The sequence below is a fragment of the Vidua chalybeata genome, chromosome 22 (genome assembly GCF_026979565.1).
Source record: "Vidua chalybeata isolate OUT-0048 chromosome 22, bVidCha1 merged haplotype, whole genome shotgun sequence".
Lineage (NCBI taxonomy): Eukaryota > Metazoa > Chordata > Aves > Passeriformes > Viduidae > Vidua > Vidua chalybeata.
This window is the reverse complement of record NC_071551.1, coordinates 6084806-6111674: the sequence shown is the minus strand read 5'-3', so window position 1 is coordinate 6111674 and position 26869 is coordinate 6084806. Positions and strand designations below refer to the sequence as shown.

Genomic DNA, 26869 nt, shown 5'->3' with positions numbered 1-26869 from the left:
TGGATGCAGGATTGAGTCATCCCGAGGAGGAGAATTGGGCTCGACACCTTGGATGATCCCTGTGCCCAGGGGGATGCGCAGCGAGCAGAACGCCAACACATGGCTGCTGTTAGGATTAAACATGCAATTCTGCATTCCGGGAGGAAACGCTGGCGCTTTTACTGCAAACGGCACAAATTCGAATGCCAAAACTAGGAGTTATTTCTGTTATTTCTCTTATTTACCCACCGACTGGTGAAATAGGCTGGTTTCAGGATTGTTTTCTCGCATCCAGGTCAAAATTATCAGGGTGCTCCTTGCTCAGCCCAGCTCAATCCCATTTTTCTCTTGAGTTTTTTTTTCCATCTCATAATGTTTTTCCACTTTGGTCTCCTTGCACTATTTCAATGGCAGGAGGAGGTAACGGAGCAGGAGAAATACAGGAGATAAACCAGGACATCAAAGGAACAAATCTATTCCCCAGCCCAGCTGCACTTCACTAGTGAGGCAGGACTCTCTCCTCAGTGCTTCCTAAAAATATTTTTTGTCCTCCCATTGATATTTTTTTCCGTTTGTGCTTTCTGAGGAATTATCACCACAGCACTTCCAGCAGAGCCTTTTCCTGCTCCCACACCACCATTCTCCTCTGTGTAAAACTCTCCCTCACTTTTGTATTTTCCATTAAAATTAAAGCTTTTCTCACTATCCCCTCAACTTTAACAAAGAAATCTTTCCCCTTTCCTCGTGCAGCCCTTTTGTCACCCAGCATTTCCCACCTAAACGTGCCCCCTCAGCACTTGCAAAAACTTCTTTCCTTGGGTCTCCTCTCAGCCATTCCCATCCCTGCCCATCATCTTCTCAATTCTGATTCTGCAAATAATAAGATCTGATCACCTGGTAGTTCTGCTCAGGGAATGATCAGAGATGCAGTGACCACACCTGGGCTGAAGCAAGTCTCAGGGTGGTTTTGCTCAGGTTAAAGCTGCCAAAAAAAACCCCACCCAAGCATCCCTGCTGTAATTCCAAAGCTTTTACCAGGAATGTGACACTCTCACCTGCCCCTTTTCCTCCTTCCAGCCCACCTTTCTTTTGGAACATGCTGCTGAAAACACAGCGGCAGTTTGCAACCTCATAAAACTGAAACTCCAGATCACTATGGAAGCAAAATCCCAGCTTTTGCCTGCACCTCCAAATAAAGCCAGGCAGCCTTTCCATTTACATCCCACAAAAAAAAAAAAAAAGAAAAATCAAAATGCACTTAAGAGAGATTCTTTGCCTGAGGCACAGACTGTTTCCTCCAGAACACTCAAAGCTGGGGCCAAGCTGGGCTTTGAGCTGCTCACATTTGAAGCAGTTGTTTTCCTCACATTTAGCACAGGGCAAGGAAAAAGCAGCTTGTTAATGAGCATAAAATTCTCCATTTTAACTCCTGGATGTGGCCTGATGTTTGTACTGGAAATGCCTGGATGGATGCAGGATAATAAAACACCCAAGAAGGCACCACATGGATTTTTAATAGCATAGAAACATGGAGAATGTGTAGTTGCCCTAGGAGCTATTTCCACTTTTTCCCAAAGCAGCTTCTTGGCAGCTATAAATCAGCATTCTGCCACTTCTTTATTGCTGCCTGCACAGGCCAGGGTGGATTATCACTCCCCAAGGCACTCTGCACGTTTTGGGAATTGCTGCAAAGCCTGGAGAAAGCTTGAACTGTGCAGTCTCACTAAGGCTCGTGGCAGCTGGATTAGTACCAAGCCTGTGTACACATAATTTCCCCTTGTATTATTATCACAAGAAATGTCCACATTCATGGTGGAGGAAATTCCTACAGCGATAGAAGGAAAAAATCCAGTTACCAATGGGTCAGCAGCTGTTTTGCTTAATGTCACACAAAATCAAACAGGGAATACTCTGATTTTCTTCTCCACACGCCCAGATGTGTTCAATTAAAGCTTAATCCACCAAAAATGAATGAGAAACTGAGATATTGTTTCCCACATCCCATTTGTAATGCATGGAAAAGGAAAAAAAAAAAAGAATCCTTTAGTAAATTGCAGATTGTCTTCTATCAGGATTTATATTCTTTTTCTACCCTCTGCCCAGGAGGCTGTTGCAATGCAATCCCCAGAGACTGATGAATAAAAATGTGAAATGACTACAAAAACACCTCTTTAGTATCTTCTAGGTGCTGTTTTAGGGTTATCCCATTATCCATTAGGGTTATACCATTATTATTATTTTTTAAGGTATCCATTATTACCTGCAGAGTTGTCTTACTGAAGACAGTCACGTTCAAAACTGTAAATTAAATTTCCATTTCCTCAGACTCACATCAGTGTTACCATCTGAATTACCCAGTTATCTATAGTCCAAACCTCTAGTAAATAAAATGGAGTATTAAGAGAATAAATATATTTTTTTTTCCAATTAATGCTGTCATAATTTTACAATGCACATGGAATATTATTATGACCAGTTTGGGCAGACTCACTTTGAGTCAAGCAAGATCTTGAACCTTTAAATATTTATGAAATTTTCATTTCTTTTCATCATCCTCTTAATTTATTAAGTTCAATGCCAAGGTCGTGGTTTATACAGCTGGTTTTCACATCTGGCAATTCATGACACGATGAGGAACAGAACAGTGACATTGGTTGACAAAAGGTGACAGAAATGTACAAAATCAGTGGCACTCCAATGCTCCTGTGCTGAACTGGATACAACAACAAAAAAAAAAACAACAAAACAACACCCTGCAACCTTTAAAAGACCAAAATTTGTCTTTATGTTCTTCAAAACTGCCTTTTCTTCCAGCAGTCGATCCCCTTAGGGATAAAAACCCCAAAATGATGGCATCAGTGAGTTGCTTAAATCCAGCACACAGGCAAGGAAATAAACACAGAACACCTGGAGTCAGCTGCACGCGAGAATGGGAACACAGCAGGAAAGGAAACAAAGGAAAAGGTGTCGATGGAATGCAGACCTTCAGCTCCTCAGCCACTCCCAAGTTCTTGGAGAAGGGATTATGTTCAGTACAAATACTGTGTATTATTAAGGATTCCACACGCTTCCTATATTTACCCTCTACCACCCAGTTTAAACTTCACAAACGACTTCCACAAGGAAAAGCAAACAGGTCGTTCACCAGTGCTAAACATTTACACAAACAGATCACACAGTCCCTTTACAGGAAAGCCTTTCCCCTACTTTTTTTTTTTTTTTTTTTTTTTTTTTTTGCTTTAAGTGCACAGCTCCTAAGTGATAATAAATTATTTTTTTGTGTTACAGCAGTCAACTACATACAAACAACACGTACTAAAAACTACCTCACTAAATACCTCTCTGAAGGTAACTACTCTGTGTATATATTAAATTTCAAGTAATGATCAGCCCAAGTTGGTTTGTTGTTATTTTTTTTTTTTTAAAGAAAACAATCAGACAAACCAACAACCACTAATTCCAGGGACAAGAACACGAGGGAAGATACGCTTAACTACAAGGACTACAGGAAACAGATACACCAATAGAAATGGGACAAATTCTCAGCACTAAGGCACAATAGAATCAGTACTAGAGTATGGCTAAAACCTTACTTTACTACAGCATCAAGTGAGGAGTTACCAGGGAGTGTTCCTACGCTCAAAACACTCGGCTACAACATCAGTGACTTCCGTGGTCAAGAAGCTTCTACCTTAGTGCAGCTGCTTTGCTAAAGGAGGGGATTTCAGGGGCCAAGGGGGTGCTCACTTATATCTTACTTATAATTAAGGGTTGGTTCCTACTTGCTCAACGAAATTCTTACTGAATTTATCCCTTTACCTGCACTCTTTGTAAAACTATGACACAATTCTGATGGGAGAAAAGCGGGTGTTGGATGTTGGCGGTCGCTGGAGCTGACCAGAAAACCCTCGAGCAGAAAAACCCCCCCGTTGTTTTTGGATATTGGCCCCAAGATTTGTGACCACCGTTAAGGCGTGACACAAAACCCACCTAAAACACGAGATTAAGTGGGCTTTGGATCAAACACACACTTAGCTATGGGGTTTGTGGTCCCACCAGCCAGTTCTCCTGAACTTTAAACAACTTTACCCCACAGGAAAAAAAAAAAAAATCAAGCACGGGTCTAAGACCAAGAGGTTTTAGGCTTAAAATAAGGGTGTTCTGGAGAGTCTTTTCAAACAGGCCCTCGGTAGGATCTGCCGTTTGCCCTTAAAAACAGACGATTTCTGGCACTTGGGGACCTCTGCTATTGATTTTGGATCCGCTGAGATGCCACGAGTTCAGTCAGCACGAAGGGCTCTGGCCGAGGAAGAGCTCCGAACTCCGCTTGAAACGCGCATCCTGGAAATGTGGGCACGGCAAACCCAGCGCTGCCAGAACAGTCCGGAAAACCTCTTCCCTCGCCGGAGAGCGCTGGAAGGACGGCTGCGGGAGCGGCCGGGCGCCGGCCCCGCGCCCCGCGGCGCAGCATCACCATCACCACCATCATCATCATCATCACCATCACCATCCCCTCCCGCACTACGCGCGGCGCGCAGCGGCGGCCGCGTGTCCCCCGCGGGCGAGCGCGGGGCTCATGAGGTTCTCGGTGATGTAGGCCACGAGCAGGCAGATGAAGACGAGCATCACGCAGATGGATCCCCCCACGGCCGTCATGGCCACGACGATGTCGCGCATGGCCGCGGGCTCCACGCGGAACTCCACGCACTGCGCGGGCGGCGCGGGGCGCGGCGGGGCGTAGCGCGGCTGCAGGCACAGGCGGTAGCGCACGCTGCCGTGCGCCTCGGCCAGCAGGTAGTCGCGACATGCGGCTCCCAGCTCCACGCTGTCGCAGGGGAAGCGCGTGTAGGTGCCGTCCCAGGAGCAGTTGAGCGCGAAGCCGCGCAGGGCGGCGGAGGGGCGCGGCGGCGGCGGCCCCCAGTGCCGCAGCCCCCACTGCAGCAGCACGCTGCCGTTCCGCAGCACGTTGGCCACCAGCGCGCCGCCGGCGGAGCGGTGGGCGCGGCAGCCCCGAGCCGCGCACTGGAAGCCGCGGGCCGGCGGGCGGAAGCATAGCCGCGCCCCCGCCGCCGCCGCGCCATCGCCGCCCACCTTGTAGGGGCACCACGGCTCGTCGGGGTCGGCCTTGGGGTCGGCGACCCCGAGGCACAGCAGGGCGAGCAGAGGAGGCAGCAGGCTGGGCGTGCCGGGCATGCCGGCGGCCGCCGCCGCATGGAGCCGCGGAGCGCGGGGCCGGCGGACGCGCGGGGCGAGCGCGGGGCGAGCGCGGGCTCGGCAGCCGCCGCGGGGCCGCCAATGGAGAGGCGGTGCCGCCGTTAACTCTCGCCGGGCTGCGGAGCACCCGCCCGCTGCGGCCGCTGGTGGCCGCCCGGACGCGGCTCTCGGGGCTCCGCACGGCGCACGGAGCGCTCAGACCCCGCGGGGGCGCGTTCTGGCGGTGCTGAGACCCGCAAGGACCGGCACGGGGGTGCTGAGACCCCGCAAAGACCGGTACGGGGGTGCTGGGACCCCGCAAGGACCGGTACCGGGGTGCTGAGACCCCGCAAGGAGCGGCACGGGGGTGCTGGGACCCCGCAAATACCGGTACCGGGGTGCTGGGACCCCGCAAAGACCGGTACGGGGGTGCTGGGACCCCGCAAAGACCGGTACGGGGGTGCTCAGACCCCACAGGGGTGGGCACGGGGGATGATGAGACCCCTCAAGGGTTGGTACAGGGATGCTCAGACCCCACAGGGGTTGGCACAGGGATGCTCAGACCCCTCAAGGGTTGGTGCAGGGATTCTCAGACCCCTCAAGGATCGGCACAGGGGGATGCTCAGACCCCACAAGGGTCGGCGCAGGGGGATGCTCAGACCCCACAGGGGTTGGTGCAGGGGGATGCTCAGACCCCACAGGGGTTGGTGCAGGGATGCTCAGACCCCTCAAGGGTTGGTACAGGGATGCTCAGACCCCACAGGGGTTGGTGCAGGGATGCTCAGACCCCTCAAGGGTTGGTACAGGGATGCTCAGACCCCACAGGGGTTGGTGCAGGGATGCTCAAACCCCTCAAGGGTTGGTGCAGGGGGATGCTCAGACCCCACAGGGGTTGGTACAGGGATGCTCAAACCCCACTAGGTTTGGCACAGACCCCACAAGGGTTGGCACAGGGGGTGTGCAGCCCCCACCGCCCCTGCCCTGGGCTCTGCTGTGCCCACCAGGTGATGTTGGGGAGCTGCTCAGTCCTGTCTTGGTCGAGTTGCAGGTTTCATCCCACACCAAACAATGTTAAAATTTTTTTCCATGTTTTTGATCTGATTTTACATAACGTCCTGTTTTAATTTTTATAGCAAAACATAAGCATTTGTCTATATTTAACCTGTAAAATATGGCAATTCTCACGTTACGTGGTTAAAACCCCCCCAAAAAATGTGCCTGAGGATGGCCGGGAGGTGCCTCTGTCCCCGGGGGCTGCCACCAACAGGGCTGCGGTCCATGGCAGGGCTGGGGAAAGTGACAGAGCTCCCCTTCAGCTGATGCAAACCTTGTTGGAAAATCGGGCTCACACGGATTTTATTTTATTTTATTTTATTTTATTTTATTTTATTTTATTTTATTTTATTTTTAACATGGTGATAACCGCACACCCAGGCTGCTTTAACCTCTTGGCTTTGGGAATTTAAATAAACCCGGCGAGGATGTAATAAAGACACGAGACCCTCCCAGGAGGTCAGCTGAGAGCGGGGATAACTCTGGGTCTTAGTGCACACCCTGAGACAGAAGGAACAAGGATATTCCTCTTCCTGCCCTGCCCCATTTCCTCCCCCTGCAGCAGGAGCAGCTCTCCCTCCACCCCTGGCTCCGGAGCCAGCAGTTGATTTTGCAGCACAGGAGGAGACACAGCAGTGCTCCATCCCAGCTTCACACCGTAATTAATGCTCTCTGAACGACCTTGAGAGAGGTACACGACAGTACTGACTTGTCTAAATGGGGAAAGAAAAGAGCTCTAATGAAACAATAATAAAAAATACAGGATTAAACAGTGTTTGGAGATCCTTCGAGCTGTTAAATTTGGTAAAAGTTGCTTTAAATCCTTTTTCTGAGTAGCAGAGGGAAAAAAAAAAAGCAACGCTTCTTTTTGGTTTTGATCAGGTTTTACATAAAGTTGTGTTCCAGATTTTATAGCAAAACATAAGCATTTGTCTACATTTAGCTTGTAAAATAGAATAATTGACATATTATTTTGTTAAACCCCTCAGAAATGTGCCAAAACTCATTGCTGTAGTTCTTCACTGTGTTACCTGTTTAGAGACACATTGCAGTTTGCTGTGTATGTTTTCTTTAAAAACAAAATTTGAATTATGTAAGTTGAAAATACAACAAAAATAAGATCCCGAGGCCTATTTTTATTTCATAGCCTGAATAAAACCAAACCCAAATCATACCTGGAAGGTGATGCTTGCATATACACAAAGTGTAATTTGCAGCAGTGTGGAATTTGTTTAAATAATTTTGCTTTCTGATGCATTGAACATGAATGGTCTGACAGCAGGACACCTTTCCCTGTTGGAAAGACTGGATTTTTCAAGTGTATGGTTCCTGAGGAAATCTTTAATTTACCAATATCAAATATTACAAGTTATTATTTCCACATCTAGTTTTTCACCAGATTTAACGGGGGTGTCTGCTAGCCTATGGAAAGTTGCCAGGAATCTTTTTTGATACCAAGAGGGATCAATAAAAAAAATAGGATCAGCATAGAAAAGGATGCTGAAGGTGCAGTTATGGCTTGGAAAACACTCGGATGTTGGAGCAGGAAGAGGTGCTGTGCTGCTGAAGGCACTTCTTGGCAAATTTACGTGTGGAATTCCAGCCAGGATGCAAAAACTGGAGATCTGACAGCCCTTCCTGAGAAATGTGAGCGTGTTCAGCAAGTGGCTGGAGCCAAACCAAGCAAGTTTTTCCTCCTTCAAACTTCGTGTCCTTCTCCTCACGGCGTGATTGTTCCCAGAGCTGTCCTTGTTGCCATGTCCAGGGAGGAGATCTGGCACCAGCCTCTGTGCTTGCTTGTGATTAACACCTCACGCTGAGTTCTGCTGGGAGATCCAAGGGTCTGGAGTGTGGCGCAGGGAAGGAAAAAGGTTGGCACAGCAGTGAAGGCCCTGAACCCATCGAAAAAATTACAACACTACAAGTTAACTACACCTTCGGTGATTTTTTTGGCCTTGCACTGTTGTCACAGGGACATCCTTCTTTCTTCCAGGATTTTTCATAGAGTAGTACAGAAGAAAGAGAGAGAAAACAATTTGTATTTCTGCTCCTTGTTTTTCCCATGTGGAATGTGTTTGGAGAATTGTTTACCTGGGGTGATTGCTTGGTTGGATTCTGGTGAGGATTGTTTGAGCCTGGTGGCCAATCCAACCCAACCCAACCCAATCCAACCCAATCCAATCCAATCCAATCCAACCCAATCCAATCCAATCCAACCCAACCCAACCCAATCCAACCCAATCCAACCCAATCCAACCCAACCCAATCCAATCCAACCCAACCCAATCCAATCCAACCCAATCCAACCCAATCCAATCCAACCCAACCCAATCCAATCCAATCCAACCCAACCCAACCCAATCCAATCCAATCCAACCCAATCCAATCCAATCCAACCCAATCCAATCCAATCCAATCCAACCCAACCCAACCCAACCCAATCCAATCCAATCCAATCCAATCCAATCCAACCCACCTGTGGCTGCACTCTCAGAGAGGGGCACGAGCTGTGGGTTAGATTTGTAGTTAGAGAAGCAGGTTTGTAGCTTTAGTATCTCCTTTAAATAGTATATTAATGGATTATAGCATAGTTATAATAAAGAAATCATTCAGCCTCTGAGCTGGAGTCACACATCAGCATTTCTTCCCCCCCAGGTTCACCTGCGTTTACAATACCCTGTGTCTGAGCAAAACCCCAAATATTTATGCCAGAGCCAAGCAGACCCACATGCTTTGGCTTGGTCAGCCAGCCCGAGCTGCCTCCCTGCGAATCCTTTGTCTCAGTGTTTGCTCTCCATCTGTTTCCTGAGACCTTGTTCTGTGCAGTAAAACCCATTTTTCATGGCATCGCTTCAGCATTCTGCTGCTCAGGCCAGTCCCTGTGATCTGCTCTAAGCTGTGAGCCCCCAGCAGCGTCCCAGATTGCTTTACAGGCCTCCAGCCAGAGCCAGCACCGCAGGGGTTTGGCTTTTCTGCTTCTCCTCCGCTGGGTTTATTGTCTCTTCTCAAGGAAACGGTGAAGGAGCATCAAAACTTGCTGTGGGCCAGGCAATGAAGCACTGACAACCTTCCAGCTCACAATTTATGCAACACTCTGCTAATTTTAGTCTCAGATATGGCCAAGGCAGACAGTCCCCAGGGCAGAGATGTTTGCTCTCAGCTGAGGGCAGCACATGACATATGGTTCCTAAAGCATCCTCCAAGCTGGGAGCTTTGCATTCAGTTGAGTTGCTCCATTTCCCTCCAAGTCATAACTTTGAGGATTACTCACCCCAGGCATGCAAACACAGAGAATCTGCCTCCAAATTTAGATTATCCAGCAGCCTGAATCCTTGAGCAGCCTCACCCCCACTGGGCTTCTATTTCCAGTGCTTGATTCACTTCCAGTCAGGGCTGAACCTGGCAGTGCCAGGCTGAGGGAGAGCGGGGAGAGCTGGGCTGGGGCAGCTTGGGCACGGAGCTCTGGCACTGGGGCCGTGCCTGGGGGCTCAGGGGTGCTGCTCTCACCTGGGAAAGGGAGGCACTTCTGATCAGGATGCTCTGAAGCAGCAACTGCAGCCTCAGCTGGTCTGCTGTGAGCGTGCTATTCACAGAGGAGCTGCATCACAGCAGGGCTGGCAAAGCACCAGTGCAGCTTTAAACATCTCAGGGCATTTGGGGGATCTTAAACCCCACTAGGGTTTTGTGGTGAGCTCCTTACTGGGTTCCATGAGCAGCTCTGGCACTTGGCTAAAAGATAATTTCCTAAAATTGTCCCTTTCCTTATTCTGCTCCGCTCTGTGCCAGAGTTGGACTTGCACAGCTGGGGTTGTACTGGTAAGAAACACAAGCAGAATCAAAACAAAGAAGCAAAAAGTCCTATGAAATGTAAATTTCAAGCTCCATTACAACCAGTGGAAGAAAAAAAAAATAATCAATGCTGTCAGAATAAAAAAAGGCTGAGCTTGTTGGGAAATAAATATTGTTTTTCCCAGTGTCTAAAAGTGCTTGCAAAATATGCCACAAACAAGGGATTAAAAAGAGCTCAACTAATTCAAATAGAGAACAAAGATGCTCTGATTTTTTCCCAGGTGATGACATTCAGGCACAGGCTGTGTTTGATGGTGAGGTCCCAGAGTCTGGTGATGAGGAAGCAGCAGGCAGCTCAGGCACAGGGGTCTGGCACGGGACAGGGAGTGGGACAGCTCTGCCCTGTTCTTATCACTTAAAACAGGTTCTGGGCTTTGAGATACCCTGATTAAACCCATTCTCCTTTCATTTTAAATTCCAAGGGTTCCAGCTGACTGCTCCTTCTTTGCCCCTGAGGTCAGGTAAGATGTCTTTTGGAGGCCAAGTAAAGTCCCACAGGATTCAATCTATTGCATCAACAATTCCCAGCTTCCTGATCAAAACCTGTCTAGAAGAAGCAAAATTGACCTTAGCTCCCTCGTCAAGTGTTGGGAGACTGGAAATAATCCAAACAGGTTGGAACTGCATTCGTTGGGCTGCAAATATTCCTTTTTTTTCCCCTTTCTTGGTGTGGCTGTCCCTGTCCCCATGGGGAAGAGCCTCTCTCAGCTCAGGCCAGCCCTCACCTCCAGCAGGGAAGATGCACAGCATTCCATGGGGACACTCTGAGGCCGGCAGGACTGTCAAGGAGAGCTCTGCAAGGATCTGCTCCAAGTCCCTGGAGGGTCTCTGCAGCAGGAAGGGGGTGCAGGTGTTCACATCCACACACTCTGCTGGCCGTGGTTGGTGCTCTTGCACAGCTCCAGGCAGAGAACAGGAAATTTCCTCTGGTTCCCTCCCCACCCTACTCCAAGGATGTGTTAAAGAAACAGCACCGAGCAAAATCATTTATGAAGACAGATTCCTTTGTATTAGAGATCAGTCGAGTGAGTCCAGGGACCAGCTCAGGCACCCCTCTGCTGCCCAGGGGGGGTAAAAAACACCCCCCAAAACCAACCAAAAAAGCCCTCTGCAGCTTCGAAAGGGGATGTGAAAAACAAGAGGGCGAAGAACACAGTAAATCAAAAAGTGCTTCTAAGAAAAGCAGCAGGATAAGATCACTCCCAGTCTCAGAGATCTCTGAGAGGCAGCAGTGGCCCCACATCGAGATGGGATTTTCATCTGCAAAGCCCCTGCAAGGGCCTGCAGAGAGTTCCCTCCTCCTGCCTTTGCTCTGGGCAGTGTTTAACTCAGGAGGCAGTTCCCAGGAGGAGTTCCCATCCCCTCATTCCTGGAGTATCCCGTTTTTTCCAGCAGCTCTCAGAAGTAGTCATCCTTCTTGCCACCAGCTCCCTGCCTTCCCACACGGTCCTTCTGCTCTTGGACAAGCTCCAGGTCATCGTTGTCATCCACCTCCCCTCCATGATCCTCCTGGGGGCACAGGGAACAGGCAGGAAGGACAAATCAGCAAAAAAGGAAAACCTGGAGAAGGAGACCCTAAAGCACACCACGCTGTCCCCAAGCAGAACTGTCCCACCAAAGCAGCCCAGCTTTGGAAACCTGGGGAAACAGGGAAGAAGCCACCCCTGCCAGGCACCTTCAGGTGTCACTGGCAGGACACAGAGGTGTTTTAAGCACATTTAATATCCTGCAATGCAACTTGGACGTCTCTGCCTGTTGCCTCTGCTGCATGAGGAGCAGAATGAGGGCCAGGTGTAAAGAGCAGGTAAGAGGAGGTGACATTTTACATCCACCACATTTAAAACTGTGCCACCAGCCCCACCCAGGCCATGCAGCAGCCAGCACAGCCTCCATGCATGATTTTAGCTCCAACCATCCATTGCAGACACTCACAAGAGGCCTGAACTCACTCAGGGAAAGGAGACCTGACACCAGCTCTGCTCTGCCCACCTTGTATTTCCCCACTCCCTTCACTCCCACACCCTCAGCTCCCCAGCAATCCTTGGAAAACTGCAGAAAAAACCCTCAGGAGCCACTCACAAAGGGCAGGGAGAGAATGAATGAGACTGGAAGAGGATTCATTTCTATCTCTGTGAGCCAGAAGGTACCAGGGTGACCCTCTCTAGCTCTTGCTAGAGAAACATTGATCTGGCCTTGGTGCACTGGCACAGCCTTGATTCCTGCTGTGATTGCTGCTGTGATTGATTCCTGCTGTGATTCCTGCTGTGATTGATTCCTGCTGTGATTCCTGCTGTGATTGATTCCCCCTGTGATTCCTGCTGTGATTCCTGCTGTGATTGATTCCCCCTGTGATTCCTGCTGTGATTGATTCCCCCTGTGATTCCTCCTGTGATTCCTGCTGTGATTGATTCCCCCTGTGATTCCTGCTGTGATTCCTGCTGTGATTGATTCCCCCTGTGATTCCCCTTGTGATTCCTGCTGTGATTCCCTCTGTGATTGATTCCCCTTGTGATTGATTCCCCCTGTGATTCCTGCTGTGATTCCTGCTGTGATTGATTCCCCCTGTGATTCCTCCTGTGATTCCTGCTGTGATTGATTCCCCCTGTGATTCCTGCTGTGATTCCTGCTGTGATTCCCTCTGTGGTGGCTTCCCCCTGTGATTGCTTCCCCCTGTGATTCCTCCCAGCTGCTGTTTGGGAAGCATCCCACGCTCAGCTGCTGCAGGTGGATGCAGACAGAAGGGAGGAGGGGACAAAGAGCACAGAGGGTGCTCTGAACACCTGGAAAAGGCAGCAGTGGGCTCCAGGTTTGGTCTGGACACCTCACTGAGCAGGCAGAGGCAGATCTGGAGGCCCTGCTCACACCTGGCTCCCTAAAAGCTGAATTCCCCCCCAGCTCCTGGCTGCCAACACCCCCAGGCGAGCCCACACCAGAGAGGGAAAGAGGAAGAACCTTGGTGTCGTACAATTTCCTGCTCCTGATCTTCTTGGTAGTCCTCCAGAGGCTCTTCCCTGGGCTTGGCAGGTCTGCCAGCATCCTGAAAAAACACAGCCAGGCAGGGTTGAGAGTGCCCCAGCCTGCTCCCATCCCTGCCAGGACACAGCTCCCTGCATCAGAGCCCCAGCTCTGGAGCTCAGGGCTGGATCTGCAATCGGGGGAGCAGAGGGACAATCAGACAACAAAAACTCCATTTATTTTTTCCATCCAGTCTCTTTTCCCACCTGCTGGCAGCTCCTCTTTCCTGCAGCAGGAGGGCCCCAGGGCTGTTGCCTCAAGCCCTCTGGAAAACTTGGGGTTATTTAGGGTAGAGATTCAGGGAGCACAGCACAGCCAGATCTGAAAGCCAGGTATTTATGTCACTAATTCTTTCCACATTTTCACTAATCTCAAGGAGGTGTTGCTCTGCTGGTGCCAGCACCTCTCTTTTATTTGATTTCATTGGCCTGGATTTCTTTTTTTCTTTCTTAATCCCACCATTAATCATGATTTTAGAGCCTGACAGATAAAACACTCCTTTTTTTTTAAAACAAGCAACGTTCAGCTGCTTGTCAAAACAAATGAACATTTCCCTGATGCAGAGTCTGGCTTCAGGCAGCAAGAAACACTTTGTGAAATAAATGGATTCCATCTGCAAGGAAGCAAACAAGGAGGCAGAGCTCTCACATGCTGCCAGGAGCCTTGGACAGGGCCAGAACCCGAGCACAGACTCAGATTGTTGCCTCTGGTTCTGCTCCCAAGTCCATGAGAGTCCCCTGTTCCACATCTCCCCATCCCTAAAGGTGTTGCAAGTGCCAGGGGGGACTTCAGCAAGCAGAGAGGATGAGGCCAGAGCAAGCCCTGGTGCATGGCTAAAAGAGAATTTCCTAAACTCTGGCACCTTTGCTTATTGTGCTCCACTCTGCACCAGAGCTGGACTTGCACAGCTGGTTGTACTGGTAAGAAACAAAAGCAGAATGAAAACAAAGAAGCAAAAAGTCCCATGAAATGTACATTTCAGGCTCCATTAAAAACAGGTTGGTTTTGACCAACGTGCCAAAGAGCTTTCTCCCACCTGCCATAATCCTGGAGGGATTACGGATCCCTCCAGGAATCTGATGTTTCCCTTCCAGTCCTTAAACTTTCTAAAGCCCACCCATCCATCCCCAGCTGGGGATCCCTCCCTGGGTTGTCCCCAGTCACCTTTGGTGGCTTCTCCTTCGACTCTTCTTTAACTCTGGGCTCCTTCAACTTCTCCGAGCCTCCCACCTTCTCCTCAAAGTCGGGTCTCTCCAGCTCAGCCTCCTCAAACTCATCCTCACCTTGGTTATTGGGGTCCTGGGCAGGATCTGCAGCATCATCTGGCATCTGGACGAGAAAAGCCTCTTGTGGAAGGATATTCCCTGAGGAGGCAGAAACCTGCCTTCCCCAGCAGGCCTGGAGCACTCTCCAAGCCTGTTAGTGTTTGTTAAAAACCCCAAAGCAGTCTTTGCTATCCCTCCACACCCAAGGGGTTTGGAGTGGAACTTCACAGAAACTTCTGTGAAGTAAGCACTGACTTTTTGGACTCTTATTCCGAGCCAGAGTTGCATCCAGATGAAATAGGGCAGGATGAAAAGATGACAGCTTTTCACAGGGTGGGGCTTGGAGCACCCTGGGACAGGACAAGGTGTCCCTGCCCAGGACAAGGTGTCCCTGGGACAGGACAAGGTGTCCCTGGGACAGGACAAGGTGTCCCTGCCCAGGACAAGGTGTCCCTGGGACAGGGCAAGGTGTCCCTGCCCAGGACAAGGTGTCCCTGGGACAGGACAAGGTGTCCCTGCCCAGGACAAGGTGTCCCTGGGACAGGACAAGGTGTCCCTGCCCAGGACAAGGTGTCCCTGGGACAGGACAAGGTGTCCCTGCCCAGGACAAGGTGTCCCTGGGACAGGACAAGGTGTCCCTGCCCAGGACAAGGTGTCCCTGGGACAGGACAAGGTGTCCCTGCCCGTGGCTGGGGGTGGGCTGAGATGAGATCTGAGGTCCCTCCCAAGCCTTGGAGTGGGTTTGTGACGCTGTGGTTACTCACCATGGGCTCCTGGACCACGGGCTCCTTCTGTGAGTGCAACTCCCTGTCGATGACTCCTGCATCTGCCAGGGACAGGGACAGGGACAGACACAGGGACAGGGACAGACACAGGGACAGACACAGGGACAGACACAGGGACAGGGACAGACACAGGGACAGGGACAGGGACAGACACAGGGACAGGGACAGGGACAGGGGCAGGGACAGGGACAGGGGCAGGGGCAGGGACAGGGACAGACACAGGGACAGGGACAGGGACAGGGACAGACACAGGGACAGACACAGGGACAGACACAGGGACAGGGACAGGGACAGACACAGGGACAGACACAGGGACAGGGACAGGGATAGGGACAGACACAGGGACAGACACAGGGACAGAAACAGGGACAGGGACAGACACAGGGACAGGCACAGACACAGGGACAGACACAGGGACAGGGACAGACACAGGGACAGGGACAGGGACAGGCACAGGGACAGGGACAGGCACAGACACAGGGACAGGGACAGGGATAGGGACAGACACAGGGACAGGGACAGGGACAGGGACAGGGACAGGGATAGGGACAGACACAGGGACAGACACAGGGACAGGCACAGGGACAGGGACAGACACAGGGACAGGGACAGGGACAGGCACAGGGACAGGGACAGACACAGGGACAGGGACAGACACAGGGACAGGGACAGGGACAGGCACAGGGACAGGGACAGACACAGGCACAGGGACAGGGACAGGGACAGGGACAGACACAGGGACAGGGACAGGCACAGGGACAGGGACAGACACAGGGACAGGGACAGACACAGGGACAGGGACAGGGACAGGCACAGACACAGGGACAGACACAGGGACAGGGACAGGGACAGGGACAGGGACAGACACAGGGACAGACACAGGGACAGGGACAGACACAGACACAGGGACAGACACAGGGACAGACACAGGGACAGGGACAGGCACAGACACAGGGACAGGGACAGTCAGTGGGGTCTCCTTGAAGCCACTGCCACCACTTGGGCGGTCGATCTCAGCCTGCCTGGGGCAGAGCCCTGTGGGTGTCTGCAGGGAAAATGACGCAGGACAGGGAGGGACAGGACCCTCCGCGGACACGGGAGCTGTGATCGGCAGCCTGGGAAGAAGCCGGGCTCGAGTAAAAGAGAAGCTCACAGGCATGAGGCAGAACAGTGGGAACGTGATGTTTCTGTAGGTGCAAGGAGCAACGTGCCTTAGGGGAGTGAGAAACTACTGATGGGATTTTATAGCTGAAAGGTTTTATAGCGTAGCAATGTAATTGTATAGAGTAGGATAAGGATATAAAATCTATAATTATGTATTATATGTAATAAGGATATATAATGTATAAATATATATTATATATTATACATCGTAATTGTATTATTAATATAAATAATAATATATGAGAACAATATGTTATATAATAATTATAATAATGTACATACTATATAATTATATGTAATATATATAATATATAAAATATACATATAAATATGTATAATATTGCCTATTATATATTTGTTATTAATGTATATAACATAGATATATGATGTTCATATATAATATTTAATATTATAATATTTATATTATAAATAGTGTAATATGTATAATATTATAATAATAGATAATATATTATATCTACATTATATATTATATATAATCAGATTATTATATATAGTTATAAATATTATAATATTTATTTTTATAACTTATAATATATAAGTATATAGTGTAATAGTACATAAGTATATAGTATATATACTACATATAAAAAGATATCATATAATATATATAATATATAATATATAATATATAATATATAATATATAATATATAATATATAATATATAATATATAATATATAATATATAATATATAATATATTATATATTATATATTATATATTATATATTATATATTATATATTATATATTATATATAATATATAGAGTGTATATATATCTTGTGTATAGTATATAAGTATATTATATCTACTTATATATTTTATTTATATTTATATTAGATGTACTATATATTATGATAATATTATTGTATATATATACAATATATATTGTGTATATATATACACTATATATATATATATATACACTATATATATATATATATATATATATATATATATATATATATATATATATATATATATATATAAAAAATTATAATATGTATTATAATAGAAACGTAAGGGTGTACATGTAACAGTAGCCCAGTGGCTACTTATACCCAGTGCAGTAGAATTATACCCAGTGCAGTAGAATTAATTAAAAGTGACAGGTTTGAAAAACAAAATAAACTTTGTGGCAACTTTCCATTGGATTAGAGTGTTTTATATTGCCTTGCAACAAATAAACTTTTGACTACTTTTGAGCTGCGCCTGACTGGTTTTAAAACTTTAAAAATCTCATTTTAAAATTCAAAACTTTAAATTTGAATTGAATCCTTGTTATAAATTGTAAATCTCACAGCCTTTGAGGCTGACGTTTCTCTGAGCAATAAATGGGTTTTTTTTTTTCGGCCCGGCAGTAAGTGCCACCCCTTCGATTAAAGATGATAATTGGCGCGCCCATAAAATTATTAGAAGGGAATTCATTTGCATACCCATTTCCAGCTCCTCCTCGTCCGCCCTGTCCTGCTCTGCCCCTCTCCTGGGGCTGGGGGGCCGGGGGCTGCCCCTCTGCCCGGCCTCGGGGGCAACCTGGGGCTCCCTGGGGTAGCCACGCGCTCCTTCCTCGGCCAGCCGGGCGCTCTCCTTGCCAGCGAGGTCCTTCCAGCTGCGGCCGACCAGAAAACACCCAGAGAACTCAGTCAGTGTTCTGGAAAACTCAGTGAACAGCCCAGAAAACTCAGTTAATATCCAAAAAAATCAGTGAATATCCCAAAAACTCAGTTAATATCCCAGAGAACTCAGTCAGTGTTCTGGAAAACTCAGTGAACACCCCAGAAAACTCAGTTAATATCCCAGAAAACTGAGTTAATATCCCAAAAAACTCGGTTAATATCCCAGAAAACTTAGTCAGTGTTCTGTAAAACTCAGTAATTATCCCAGAAAACTCAGTTAATTTCCCAAAAAACTCGGTTAATATCCCAGAAAACTCAGTAAATAGCCCAGAAAACTCAGTGAATATCTCAAAAAACTCAGTTAATATCCCAAAAAACTCAGTTAATATCCCAGAGAACTCAGTCAGTGTTCTGGAAAACTCAGTGAACACCCCAGAAAACTCAGTTAATATCCAAAAAAATCAGTGAATATCCCAAAAACTCAGTTAATATCCCAGAAAACTCAGTTAATATCCCAAAAACTCAGTTAATATCCAAAAAACTCAGTTAATATCCCAAAAAACTCAGTAAATAGCCCAGAAAACTCAGTTAATATCCCAAAAAACTCAGTTAATATCCCAAAAAACTCAGTAAATAGCCCAGAAAACTCAGTTAATATCCCAAAAAACTCAGTTAATATCCCAGAAAACTCAGTCAGTGTTCTGTAAAACTCAGTTAATATCCCAGAAAACTCAGTTAATATCCCAAAAAACTCAGTTAATATCCCAGAAAACTCAGTTAATATCCCAGAACACTCAGTCAGTGTTCTGGAAAACTCAGTAAACATCCCATAAAACTCAGTTAATATCCCAAAAAACTCAGTTAATATCCCAAAAAACTCAGTGAATAGCCCAGAAAACTCAGTTAATATCCCAAAAAACTCAGTTAATATCCCAAAAAACTCAGTAAATAGCCCAGAAAACTCAGTTAATATTCCAGAAAACTCAGTTAATATCCCAAAAAACTCGGTTAATATCCCAAAAAACTCAGTAAATATCCCAGAAAACTCAGTCAGTGTTCTGTAAAACTCAGTAAATATCCCAGAAACTCTCAACTCCAGGTGCAGTGTGAGCTGCTGTCTTCACATTTTATTTTCAGACACAGCAATTCCTCTCCAGGCCTGGCAATCAAGGACCCCTCACTGCCTCAGTCCTCAAAAAAAAGTTAAACAAAAATGAATTTGGGGGCAGCAAACTTGGAATAAATCCCTTCATTACCTGAAGCTGTAATTGGGAGATTCACCCCCAATATGCAAATGGACCAAACTTATAAAAATATAAAAACCTGTGACTTGTTGTCCATTTTTTGGGGGGCTTTGTCTGCCCTAAATGTACCTGGGGGCCCTTCAATAAATAGAACTGCTTTTTATTCCCCTAATTTTGTCCGGTTTGTGTTTTTAGGTAGCCCCAGAAGGCATCACAGCCACAAATCCCCTGAGCTGTTCCTGCTGCGTCCCTGCAGATGTGATTTATCACAGCACTTTGGGGAGGACGTGGCCGTTTGAAGCAAAAAAACAAAGCAAAAATCCCTGCCCTGGAAAGGCCACAGGTTAAGTGAACAGACAAAAATAGGAGAGAAGAAAGGGCAGGAACAGGCTGAGTCTAGAACGAAATCCAGAAGTTTCCTCTACAGATAAAAGAGAAACGAAATCCTGTCTGCTCCAATAAGCTGAGCAGGCACGACGTGCACACACACGGATAAATAAGTTCAAGGAGGAAGCATTATTCATTATTTTCAGAGCCACTTCTTGGATTGTGGCCAGGCTTTGATGAATTGCAGCCACAGAGAGACATTTTCTTCCTTTTGCAGAACAGAGCAGCGTCCTGCCAGAGCTGCTGAGACAATACATTGGTTTTACAATTGGTTTTTTTTTTTTTTTTCCCAGTGTCTGTATGTTGGATTATGTGGTTTTTTTTTTTTTTTAACACTAATGGAACTTTTAAAACAATATAGATGTTATAATTCACATTATCACAATCAGAAGTCGACTATTTCTTGATTACAATGTATTATAAGTGTTTCTTGGCTTATCAGTTTTTGCTACACTGTATTATAAATGTCTTAAAGTTTACCATCTAAAATTACCCCTCAAGAGTCTTACTACAATACATCTTTCATCATTCTCTAAAATATCAAATCTTATTTATAAAAACATCCTTTAAAACTTTATTTCTAATTTTTTTTTACTTTCAACAGTATCCATCTTATTTTATAACATTTCGAAATTAGCCTGTCTTATCTCAAAATTTACAAATTTTACAAATTTACAAATTAGCCTGTCTTGTCTCAAAATTACAAATTTTACAAAAAAAATACAAATCCATGTTATATATGTATTTTACAAATTAGCGTGTCTAATCTCAAAATTTACATACAAATACATACTACATACACCTGTCAAACCTTAAAATTTAGGATTTGAGCTTTTTCTATTAGCTTTTCTATTTAGCTTTTCTAATTAGCACGTCTTACCTCCAAACTTACATACAAATCCATATTTTATATGTATTTACAAATTAGCACGTCTTACCTCCAAACTTACATACAAATCCATATTTTATATGTATTTACAAATTAGCATGTCTTATCTCAAAATTTACATACAAATACATACACTTTCTGTCAAACCTTAAAAGTTTTAAGATTTGAGCTTTTTCTATTAGCTTTTCTATTTAGCTTTTCTAATTAGCATGTCTTACCTCCAAACTTACATACAAATCCATATTAGATATGTATTTACAAATTAGCGTGTCTTATCTCAAAATTTACATACAAATCCATATTTTATATATATTTACAAATTAGCGTGTCTTGTCTCAAAATTTACATACAAATCCATATTTTATGTATACACACCTATCAAATTTAAAAAAAAAATTCTCTAGAAATCTATTTCCCACATCTGTACAGCACCCTCTGGATGCCCAGACTGCCAGGAATTCCACCAACACCAGCAACACACCAAGAAAAAAAATTTAAAAATAAAAAAAAAAGCTGCTCCTCCCAAGCGTTTTTCAAGCAAACGCACAAGAAGAGGGATGAACCTTTTGGGCATCTTCAGCCCCGAGGCTGAGAGCAGAAGGGTTTTGTGTCACCAACCTTTGCACTGGCACCTGTCTGCTCGCTGCTGAGCGCTGGCCGCCTGGCGCTGGAGCGTTTTCTGCTCGGGAGGGTTGTCCTGGCTCAGCCAGGGACAGCCCAGGAGCTTGGCTTTCCTCGTGGCTCCTCACCTGGATGCGCATCAGCATCTTCAGGTCCTGCAGAGGAGACACGCCCGGCGTATCAAACACCCCCGCTGAAAATCCTTCAGCAAAGAACGAACGTCCCGAAGCGCTCCAGAGGAAATCTGCAGCCCTGCCCACCCTGCAGTAGAAGATTCCTCCTTTCGTGCAGCCCAAAAAGGAATAATTCAGATTCCAAAAGGGAATAATTCAGATTCCAAAAAGGAATAATTCAGATTCCAAAAGGGAATAATTCAGATTCCAAAAAGGAATCATTCAGATTCCGAAAGGGAATAATTCAGATTCTGAAAGGGAATAATTCAGATTCCGAAAGGGAATCATTCAGATTTCAAAAAGGAATCATTCAGATTTCAAAAGGGAATAATTCAGATTCCAAAAAGGAATCATTCAGATTCCAAAAGGGAATAATTCAGATTCCAAAGAGGAATCATTCAGATTCCAAAAGGGAATCATTCAGATTCCAAAGAGGAATCATTCAGATTCCAAAAGGGAATCATTCAGATCCAGCTTTGGCTGGGGTAGGTGGAACTCCAAGAAAAGAGGAACAACACCAGGCTGATGTAATTAAAGGTATTCAAGGGGTATCCCTAAAGAGAACAGTGCGCTCTTGGCTGAGCCAATAACCTTTGCTCTGTGGTCCTTGTCTCCTATTGTCCTTTATGAAACTTTTTACATTTTTGCTCTGTGGTCCTTGTCTCCTATTGTCCTTTATTAAACATTTTACATTTTTGCTCTGTGGTCCTTGTCTCCTATTGTCCTTTATGAAACTTTTTACATTTTTGCTCTGTGGTCCTTGTCTCCTATTGTCCTTTATTAAACTTTTTACATTTTGGTTCTATGGTCCTTGTCTTCTATTGTCCTTTATTAAACCTTTTACATTTTTTCTCTATAGTCCTTGTCTCCTATTGTCCTTTATGAAACTTTTTACATTTTTTCTCTATGGTCCTTGTCTCCTATTGTCCTTTATTAAACTTTTTGCATTTTTTCTCTATAGTCCTTGTCTCCTATTGTCCTTTATGAAACATTTTACATTTTTGCTCTGTGGTCCTTGTCTCCTATTGTCCTTTATGAAACTTTTTACATTTTCACAGCGGAGTGAAGGTGTTTTTCACTCAGACTTGGCAGAAGAGCCCACTCCCCTGAGCCTGGCCATGAAGCCACCGCCTCCCCAGCTGACCCCAGCCCTGCCCACATGCACAGCACCCCCAGCCCCAGAGCTGTGAGCTCCGAGGAGCCCAGGCCCCAGAGAAGCAGCGCCGGACGCACGGGGCTGGCCAGGCTGTTCATGGTGCGGGTGAACCTGACGGCGTGGCCGGCGCCGCGCCGCGCTGGCCAGGCTGGCACGGCCTCTGGCAGCGAGTTGCCATCCTGTGCCAGGGCTGGCTGGATGAAGGGCACCTGTGGCTGGGCATCCCCGGGGCCAGCGTGGCTGGAGGATCCCTGTGCCGGCGGCTGCTGCGCGCCAGGCACTGCTGAGCGGTTCTCCTGGCTGGGCTGGAAAGCCTGGAAGGGAGAGAGGAGAGGGAAGGAAAAGAGAGGGAAGGAAAAGAGAGGAAAGGAAAGGAAAAGAGAGGAAAGGAAAAGAGAGGAAAAGAAAAGAGAGGAAAAGAGAGGAAAAGAGAGGAAAAGAGAGGAAAAGAGAGGAAAAGAGAGGAAAGGAAAGGAAAGGAAAGGAAAGGAAAGGAAAGGAAAGGAAAGGAAAGGAAAGGAAAGGAAAGGAAAGGAAAGGAAAGGAAAGGAAAGGAAAGGAAAGGAAAGGAAAGGAAAGGAAAGGAAAGGAAAGGAAAGGAAAGGAAAGGAAAGGAAAGGAAAGGAAAGGAAAGGAAAGGAAAGGAAAGGAAAGGAAAGGAAAGGAAAGGAAAGGAAAGGAAAGGAAAGGAAAGGAAAGGAAAGGAAAGGAAAGGAAAGGAAAGGAAAGGAAAGGAAAGGAAAGGAAAGGAAAGGAAAGGAAAGGAAAGGAAAGGAAAGGAAAGGAAAGGAAAGGAAAGGAAAGGAAGGACAAGAGGAAACTCTCAGCTTTGCTGTTTTGAAGCTCCAGGAGCCTTGCAGAATGCTCATGCCAGGGTTTTCCTGGGAATACCACACCTTCTGCCTCCCTGGCTGCAGCTGGCTGCTGGCTGGCACCAGGGGCTGCTGCCCCTTCCCACCTCCTCCTCCTCCTCTCAAGCCTGGCATCTTCTGGAGAGCCTCCTTGAGCTGCCTGAACTCTTCCATCTGGGCCTGAGGGGAGGAGAAGGACACAGAGAAACCTCACACGGGGTTAAACATCTCCCTGCTGGGAGCAGCCATGCCTTGCTTGTTTGGCAGAGGGACATTTTAAAGAAAAGGTGTGTTTTATAAGTATGAAATTTGGAGAAAATTCACAGCCATCAGTGACTGTGGGGACTCTGAATGAGTTAAAGTTGGGACCTCTGAGTCTTTCAGATGATGGGATTTATTTTTTTTTTATCTTCTACACAGGCAGGAGGGGTGAGTTCAGCTCACATCTTCACTGCATGGCTCAGAAGGTCACAAGACCCCTGGTTATAGGACTTATAAAGGATTTATTAACCAATAAAACACTAACAAGGATATTTATGTTTTTGACCCAATCCTTAAATATTTCATCTTATGGACCCATGCTACAGAGTGAGCTCTCTTAGGCAATCATGTTCTGGCACACAAACCCACAGTGCTGCATTCTGAACTCCTTGTTACCTCTGTAACTACCTTTATTTTTATTGCTTAAACTCTAAAACTCGAAACTTTCCTCTTCCTTCTTTCCTTCTTTCCTTCTTTCCTTCTTTCCTTCTTTCCTTCTTTCCTTCTTTCCTTCTTTCCTTCTTTCCTTCTTTCCTTCTTTCCTTCTTTCCTCCTTTCCTCCTTTCCTCCTTTCTTTCTTTCCTCCTTTCCTCCTTTCCTTTTCTCCTCTTCTTAGCTTAACGTGTCTCTGCTTTAAACCATAAATCCACATTCTCACTTCCAGCACCCCAGTCTCAATCACCTTTTCCAAGGTCTCACATCAAATCCTGGGTTTAATTCTAAACTTTGGCTTCCAGGCCCAAAGTTCTGAGGGTCCTCTGCATTTCAGATTCCAACATCTGACAAACCCAGATTTCTGTATTCTCCTTTTGCCTCTCATTTTGTTGCACATTTACCCTGAGCTGCTGCACTGATCCTTTTCCTGGTGCTGTTCAGTGCAGGAGCTGTGGATTAACTCCTTCCATTTCCCCTGCACGTGCTCGCCCCACTGGGGCTGACAGTAATTGGCATAATCCTACTTGACAATCCAATTTATTTTGCAAGACAAAGGCAAATCGATTCTCCTGGACTGGGTAAGGAGATGCAGTCCTCCTCTCTGTCCTGCAGCTGTTGGAGGCCTGGATGCTGAACAATTTAAACTTTCCAATTAAAAAAAAAAAAAAAATAAACTAATAAACTCAACCCCCCAAGAAAACACTACCTTTAACCTAAAGCCATAAAAAAAGCTTCCAAAAAGCTTCTTTCTTTCATCTCCAAGCATGAAAAGTAGGGCCTGAAAAAGCCACTCAGGAAAAGCTGCTCATTTCCACCCTGGTTATTTATAGGAAATTGAGGGGGGGAGACTTTTTCATCTGCTTGCCAGGGTACCTGGAAATGAACCAAATTCGGGATGGGCAGAGTAGGGGAGCAAAGTTTAGCAGGAAATTAATTCCTGAGCAGGCTCTGCTGATTTCAGTTCTTCCCCCTGAAATGTGACCTTAAAAATAACATTAAAGACCCAACAAGCAGCAGCAAAACCCCCTCAGCAAAGCAAACATGAAAGGAACGAGGAGAAGGCGGCCAAGGAGAGTTCCTGGGACATGAATTTGTAGGAAGTTTCCAGTCAGGACAAACCAGATGGATGCAGGACTTGTGGCCATCAATTCAGCATCACCTGGGAGCGTTTGGAATGTGGGGAGACATTCCAGGGCTGGGAATTCAGGGACTTTGTGCAGCACATCTGTATTTTTCAGCTGCTGGGACAGATTCCAGGCTGGAGAATTTTACAGCATGGGTCTACACTACCAGCAGCATTTTGGGCAGCTCAGCACCCTGGAATCCAGCTGGTAATTTGATTTATTATTGGAGAATATTTATTATTTAGGGAATATTTGCCCAGCTGGTTACCTGGGCATTGAGGAGCTGGGAGTGAACCTCCTGGTGGGCTTTCCTGAGGAGCTTGCTCTCTTCTCTGAGTTTGAACACCGTGTCTGCAGGAAAAGGAGAAATTTGTTTAAAAAGAGATTTTTCTTTTTCTTTTTTTCTTTTCCCCCAAGTGTGGCATCTCCCTTTCTCACCACAAATTCCTCCTGACCTCACAGATGTCTCCTCCAAGCCCAGGAATCACAAACCTGCTCCCCCCATTCCTTCCAGCACTCCCTTCTCTCCAGACTCTTTCCCAGCTCCTGCTCTCAGCTCTGGCTCTCGCTGTGTTTGCCACAGGACTCAGATAATTTGATTTTTAGTTGCAGCTGGAAAAGAGGGGGAGCAGGGAGTCACTGCCCCTTCCTGGGGGAACTTAAGGAAAAACCCCAAGAAAGGTTTCCCAGCTCTCCCGAGCCCACAGATCTCCTCCTGCTGCACAGAGAAGCTGCTCCTTGATGGTTCAAACCCAAAAAAAAAACCCTTGACCCACTTAGAGAAAATAATCATGGGCCAGCTCTGTCCTCAGGCACGTTTATTCCTGAGCTTTTGAGGAACAGTTGTGCCCTGCAGCCTCCAGGCTGGAGCTTGAAGAACTTTTCCAAGCTCTTTGCACACTCCTGGGCACTCCTGCCACGGGATGTGCTGGGGTTTGGATGTCACCGTGTACCCTCTGATGGGAAGGAAAGGCTGTGTCCCAAAATTCCAGCCCGAGTTTGGATCCTCGGAACACCCCCAGGACAGGAGGCACTGGGGTTTCTCTGCACACCCAGTTGGGATGGGCTGGGATGGGAATTTTCCCATGACTGGATGGTCTCTGCAATGAGCTGCATGGCTCAAAAATTACAGATATTTCTGATCACAGCGTTTCTTTTCTTTATATTCAGCCCTGGGACATTGCATTTTGCCACTGAGGTTGGGTGAGGGTTGACATCAGACTGAGAATGGAACTCTCATTGAGAGCCAACCTAACCAAAACCCCTCCAGTCCCCTCTAGCAATGTGCATTTCAGGAACAGAGCCAATCAAATCTTTAGGTTATTTTATTTGTCCTCAATTTCCCCCCTTCTAACCCAAAAGCTCATCTGATATTATACTGGGCTTTGTTGAGCAGAGGGAAAAAACCCCAAACATCCACCAGCAGATTTTGATGTTCCAGACCTCATCAAGTAGGAACAGATGCAAACCTTAAATGTAATTAAACAGCAACTGAATAAAACCCACTCTTTGGGAATTAAAGGGATCAGCACTGCCTACAACATTTGCACTATTAAATTGCATTTTACAGACCTACGCCATTAATTCAAAAAATTAATTTCATTTTGTTTCACTTCGCTCCCAAGCTCAAATGTCAGAATTTGGGGGATTTGTTCCTGCAGCAGCACCACAGTGCTCCAGGATGCTGCACATTGTCACACCAAATTGTTCCTGGGGGTGTTTTTGGGGGGCTTGCAGAGGAATCTCTGCCCTCTCTTTGTGGGAAATGGATTTGCAGGGAATTCTCCAA

General features: G+C 46.4%; 2 protein-coding genes and 1 long non-coding RNA gene across 8 annotated transcripts in view; all 3 read right to left on the bottom strand.

Moving 5' to 3' along the window:
- Positions 1-1733: 1733 nt before the first annotated feature.
- FNDC10 (fibronectin type III domain containing 10) lies at positions 1734-5172 on the bottom strand. Its single transcript, XM_053962719.1, has one exon. The coding sequence runs from the start codon at positions 5170-5172 to the stop codon at positions 4501-4503; it is 672 nt and encodes a 223-aa protein (XP_053818694.1). The 3' UTR covers positions 1734-4500.
- A 2363-nt stretch (positions 5173-7535) lies between these two features.
- Positions 7536-8374, bottom strand: LOC128798843 (uncharacterized). The gene is made up of 2 exons (XR_008434562.1): positions 8161-8374; positions 7536-8068 (listed from the first exon to the last, which is right to left on the bottom strand). It is a non-coding gene; the product is annotated as an uncharacterized LOC128798843 (long non-coding RNA).
- Positions 8375-8872: 498 nt separating this feature from the next.
- The window catches only part of LOC128798824 (Golgi integral membrane protein 4-like), a 37065-nt gene continuing 19068 nt past the window's right edge, over positions 8873-26869 (bottom strand). For 2 of the 6 annotated variants that reach the window (XM_053962679.1, XM_053962683.1), the window contains 9 exons: positions 25349-25431; positions 23306-23440; positions 22487-22723; positions 21078-21235; positions 17760-17932; positions 15119-15180; positions 14254-14418; positions 13040-13111; positions 8873-11583 (listed from right to left, as the gene is read on the bottom strand). In XM_053962679.1, the coding sequence (XP_053818654.1) occupies positions 11473-11583; positions 13040-13111; positions 14254-14418; positions 15119-15180; positions 17760-17932; positions 21078-21235; positions 22487-22723; positions 23306-23440; positions 25349-25431 (1196 nt within the window). In that variant the 3' untranslated portion in view covers positions 8873-11472. Of the gene's footprint in view, positions 11584-13026; positions 13112-14253; positions 14419-15118; positions 15181-17759; positions 17933-21077; positions 21236-22486; positions 22724-23305; positions 23441-25348; positions 25432-26869 lie in introns of all 6 variants that reach the window. The other 4 variants (XM_053962680.1, XM_053962682.1, XM_053962681.1 and 1 more) reach the window with 4 other exon arrangements.

Bases quoted from the DNA above. Each gene is read 5' to 3' on its own strand.
- FNDC10 (XM_053962719.1), bottom strand. From the start codon at position 5,172: ATGCCCGGCACGCCCAGCCTGCTGCCTCCTCTGCTCGCCCTGCTGTGC.